The following is a 5,656-nucleotide window of genomic DNA, read 5'->3' on the forward strand; positions in this document are numbered from 1 at the left end:
GTTTAGTGCTTCTGCTCTACCTCCTAGTTCATTGTGTAGTGCTTGGAGTTTTTAAAGATTGCTAGTGGCCATCCAAGACAACAATTGGTCTCTATTCACTTGGAACAACAGGAGGAAGGAAGATCAGGAATAGAAGAAGAATATGGAATATGTGGCTAATTGCCTCCATGAACAACTGCCTCCTTTGCCATGAGACCAGAAGAACTGTGTGGTGCCCAGCTACCATTAGTGAACATTTTGAGCAATCTTGATCAAAGGGGGAAAATGTAGGACAGAATTTCAAATTTTAATGGACTCTAGTCTTTCTGGAGCTATGAAAGGTGGATGGATGGATAATTTCAAGACCTGAAATTATGGTCTTGAGATAATCTTTAAATCTTAAACCCTATTTTTATCCCCTAAAGTCTTAAAACTGAACAAAAGTTTAGTTTTTTTGTTAGGTTGCATTGAATCAGTTCCAACTCATAGTGACTCTTTGTACAACAGAATGAAACATTGCTTGATCTCGTACCATCCTGATAATCACTGATATTTCAGAGCCCATTGTAGCAGCTACAGTGTCAATCTACCTTTCTCTTTTTCACTGACCCTCTATTTTGGCAAGCATGATGTCCTTCTCCAGGGACTGGTCCCTCCTAATAGCATGTCCAAGATACATAAAACAAAGTCTGGCCATCTTTGCTTCTAAGATGAAATTTGGCTATTCTTCTTCCAAGGCAGATTTGTTTGTTCTTCTGGTATATTCATTATTCTTCACCAACTCCATAATTCAAAGGCAGAAATTCTTCTTTGGTCTTCCTTATTCATTGTCCAACTTTTACATGCATATGAGGCAATTGAAAATACCATGGCTTGGGTCAGGCATACCTTAATCTTCAACATCAGATCCTTGTTTTTTTACACATTAAAGAGATCTTTTGCAGCAGATTTGCCCAATGCAGTACATCATCTGATTTCTTAATGCTGCTTCCATTGGCATTGAATGTGGATCCAAGTAAAATGAAATGCTTGACAACTTTTACATAATCTCTGTTTATCATCATGCTGCTTATTGGTCCAGTTTTGAGATTTTTGTTTTCTTTATATTGAGCTGTAATCCATACTGAAGGCTGTTGTCTTTGATCTTCATCAAAAAGTACTTTTCATTTTCAGCAAGCAATGTTGTGTCATCTCATATCTGCATATTGGAGGTCTTCCTGTAATCCTGATGCCACATTCTTCTTCATCCAGCTTCTCAGATTATATGCTCAGCATACAGATTGAATAAGTATGGTGAAAGGATACAACTCTGATGCACATCTTTCCTGATTTCATAACACGCAGTATTCCCTTGTTCTGTTTGAACAACAGTCTCTTCGTCTGTATACAGGTTCCTCATGAGCAGTTAAGTGTTGTGGAACCCCATTCTTCACAATGTCATCCATAATCTGTTATGAGCCACAAAGTCAGATTCCTTTGCTTAGTCAGTGAAACATAGGTAAACATCTTTCTGATATTCTCTTTTCACCCAAGATACATCTGACATCAGAAATGATATCCCTCATTTGATGTCCTCTTCTGAATCTGGCTTGAATTTCTGGCAGTTCCCTGTTGATGTACAGCTGTAACCATTTTTGAATTATCTTCAGCAAAATTTTACTTATGTGTGATATTAATAAGGAGCTCTAGTGGCACAGTGCTTAAGGCATTTGACTGCTAACTAGAAGATTGGCAGTTCAAACCCACCAGCTGCTCCATAGAAGAAAGACAAGATTACAAGGTAATCTACTTCTGTAAAGATTTAACACATTGGAAATCCAATGGGGGTCACTATGAGTTGGAATTGATTGGATGGCAGTGAGCTTGGTGATATTAATATTTTTGATAATGTCTGCATTCTGTTGGATCACCTTTGTTTGGAATAGACACAAATATGTATCTCTTCCAGTCAGTTGGCCAGGTAGCTGTCTTCCAAATTTCTTGCCATAGACAAGTGAGTGCTTCCAGTGTTGCATCCATTTTTTAAAACATTTCAACAGGTATTCCGTCAGTTCCTTGAGCCTTGTTTTTCCTCCAATGCCTTCAGTGTAGTTTGGACTTCTTCCTTCAATACCATCATTTCTTGATTATATGCTACCTCCCAAAATGAAGGGACATTGATCAGTTCTTTTTGGTACAGTGACTGTGTATTCCTTCATCTTCTTTTGATGCTTCCTGAGTTGTTCCATATTTTGCCCAAAGAAACCTTCAATTCATGGATTGATTTTTTAGTTCAGTTATTTCAGCTCAAGAAATGCTGAATGTGTTCTTCCCTTTTGGTTTTCTAGATATTGGCACATTTCATTATAATATTTTATCTTCTTGAGCTTTCCTTTGAAATCTTCTGTTCTGTTCTTTTACTTCATCATTTCTTCCTTTTGCTTTAGGTACTTTACCTTCAAGAGCAAGTTTTTTTTAATCTCTTCTAGCATCCATTTTGGCTTTTCTTTCTTTCCTGTCTTTTTAATGACGTCTTGCTTTCTTCACATATGATGTTATTAATGTCATCCAACAACCGTTCTGTACTTCAGTCGATAGTGTTCAATGTGTCAAATCTGTTCTGGAAATGATCTCTAAATTCAGGTAGGATATACTCTGGCTCTTGTGGATTTGTTTTAAATTTTCTTCAGCTCCAACTTGAACTTGCTTATGAGTAATTTATGGTCTGTTCTGCAGTCATCCCCTGGCCTTGGTCTGACTTATGATACTGAACTTCTCCATCATCTCTTCCCACAGATGTAGTCAATTGGATTCCTAAGTATTCCATCTGGTGAGGTCCACATGTATAGTTATTGTTTATATTGTGAAAAAAAAAAGGTATTTCCAATGAATAGGTCTTCAGTCTTACAAAATTCTATATGCAATCTTCAGAGTCATTTCAATCACCAAGGCCATATTTTCTAACTCCTGATCTTTCTTCTTTGTTTCCAACTTTTGCATTCCAATAATAGTAATTCCAATAATAATCAATGCATCTTAATGGCACATTTGATCAATTTCAGACTGCAGTAGTTGGCAATATTTTTCAGTTTCTTAATCTTTGGCATTAGTGGTTGGTGTATGAATTTGAATAATAATCATAGCATCTGGTCTCCAGACACAGTACACACAAGCCACCACAGTGTGACAAACTGACAAACAAGTGGTGGTAGTACTCAGTACTTTAAAAAATTTTTGAATTTGTACCTGAAACACATCTTTCTAATTTCTTAATGTTTTTCATTTATCCTTTCTAGATTGATTTTTCCACCTTAAAAGGCATGGTTATTGACAAATATATAGTGTCTACCTTGCAAAGGTGGCGTCTAAATGTGCTACATTTGAATTTTCGGGGTTGTCTTCTCAAACCGAAAACTTTGAGATCTGTCAGTAAGTACATTCCATTACAACTATTTATCTCACTTTCCTGTGCTCTGATTAAACAAACAAAAATGTAAATAAAGGTGAGACTTCACTTACAGTCTTAGGCCATGTGAATATCAATTGCAACCATTTAAAGAGATTATAATATGGTCAGTTCTTACTGGATTGTATATCTTGAAGTTCATATTATTATATTTAGATATATGGGATCTTGCAAGAGAAGCTCTGACTCTGTTATAGAATCCATGGGGCAAGGAAGCAGAAAATGGTCCTTTGAAATCTTTTGGGTTTAGTCTGCATATGATTCTGCGAGGATCCAAACCTACCTTAGAGATGAAGGTTAGGAGGTACCTTTTGTAACAGCTACTTCCTTTTGCTTTCATGAAAATTGAGAGAAGAGTTATTAATTAGCAATGTGCTTAATAATTTAACACAGAACAAAATGAGATGGAAGTCTGGGGATTTAGAAGAGGTGGAGAGAAGAAGAAATATGAGAGGAATCTGGATACAATACTATAAACCTTACCTAGATTTTTAATTTTTAACCTGCTTCCATTTGAAGTTCATGATGTTTAGGCATGAGCCCACTGGGAAGTTCAAGATGGAGAGGAAATGGGAACAAGAAGTTGCAAATTTTATAGAGAGCATAAAAACCAAGAATTAAATTCTGACTCAAGCAGCCCTATAAGACAGAGTAGAACTACCCTTTAGGGTTTCCAAGGTTGTAAATGTTTACAGAAGCAGACTGCCACATCTTTCTCCAGTGAAGGGACTGGTGGATTCAAACCACCAACCTTCAGGTTAGCAGCCAAGGACTTAAGCACTGTACTACCAGGGCTCCTACAGAGGGTATATAGAAAGTCAAATAATGAAAATGCCTAAGTTAAACTCTTTACAATTCAGTGGGCAAATTGACTATATGTTCATTATTTAGATAATGATGCTATAGTTGATATGTATCATATGTACCCATCTATATCTGTATCTTAGGTAATTCATATTGGTATCTGAGGTTTAACATAGCTTAAAAATATTTTCTTACCTTAAATGCTGCAAAAAGGGCAGGGAGGCCACATCTCCTGATCTCCTCTAACCCCACAAGAGGAAGACAGAATCACCATCAGTAACCCAAGGCCTATTCCTGCCAGGCCAGACATGCTACTTCCCTCCAGCCCTTTCACCAACCGTTCCTCCCAAAGCACCCACCACCTCTCTTCTGGGTTTGATAATTCACTGCAGTGACCACACAGAACTCACAGATTATGGGGTTTATTAGGGAAGCACCAGGCTACAATTCAAGTTCAGGAAGAACGCTCAGTCTTTCTCCCAGTCCACAGTCTCTCTCCTAACAGTCTCTCACAGTCTCTCTCCCAACAGTGAGTGTCCCTCGGTGTCTCAGCAATGAGTGTCTCTTGCATCTCTTTCCCAGCAGTGCGTGTCTCTTTCAGGAGTGCACGTCTTTTTCAGCAGCATGTCTTCCTCAACCAGCAGTCCGAGAGAGACCTCTTCTGCCTCCAGGAGGCCTCCTTTTGAGCCTGGCAGAGTGGCCAAACCAACCAATCATAACATCAGAATTCTAAGTATCTGAGAGAGAGCAGGGACATTGCTCCCAGAACATTGCTTTGTGTTGCTCCCAACAGAAATACCCCAGGTGGATAACTTTTACAATCAGGAGTTCCTCAGTTGCTCACAGCAAATTCCACCACAGAGTTTACAAAGATTTATGGCTAGAAAAGCCATACCAGGTAATTTACTATACCACAAATGCTTTACATTTTCTTGCTTTAAAAATATTTTCTTGCTTTTGATATTTTGTTGTCTATTTTGAAAATATATCATGTAATGTTTATTGAGAAATGAAGTTTTTAGAACAAATCTCTTTATCACAGAAGCAATCAGTCATGTACACCTTTATTTATTTATTTGTGTGTGTGTATGTGTGTGTGTGTGTGTGATTTGGGTGAAAATTTACAAAGCAAATTCACTTTCCATACACCAATTCACACACACATTGTCTCATGGCATTGACTACAATTTACCACAATGTAACAGCTCCCCTTCCATTTCCTCTCCATACTTACCTCTTCCCTGTGTCCATACCTCCATGCACTCCTGCCCTCTGAACTGTCTCTCCTTGTGCATACACAGCCCTTTTTTCTCCCATGATTGTTCTCTTCAAGGAGTGTATCTACCTCAGGTAAATGTTCAACTCATATGCCTGTCTTTTGTTTGGCTGGAAGCCACAGGTGTGGGTTCAATTCCAGACCCGAAGGTC

At 38.0% G+C, this 5,656-nt stretch overlaps 1 protein-coding gene across 1 annotated transcript in view; it reads left to right on the plus strand.

Moving 5' to 3' along the window:
* Positions 1–5,656, plus strand: part of FBXL13 (F-box and leucine rich repeat protein 13) — a 304,871-nt gene that overhangs the window by 101,866 nt on the left and 197,349 nt on the right. Inside the window, exon 7 of the mRNA XM_007945197.1 lies at positions 3,255–3,387. Within this exon, the coding sequence (XP_007943388.1) occupies positions 3,255–3,387 (133 nt within the window). The remainder of the gene's footprint in view (positions 1–3,254; positions 3,388–5,656) is intronic.

This window comes from Orycteropus afer, unplaced genomic scaffold (assembly GCF_000298275.1).
Source record: "Orycteropus afer afer isolate SDZICR_OR568_19922 unplaced genomic scaffold, OryAfe1.0 scaffold00007, whole genome shotgun sequence".
NCBI lineage: Eukaryota > Metazoa > Chordata > Mammalia > Tubulidentata > Orycteropodidae > Orycteropus > Orycteropus afer.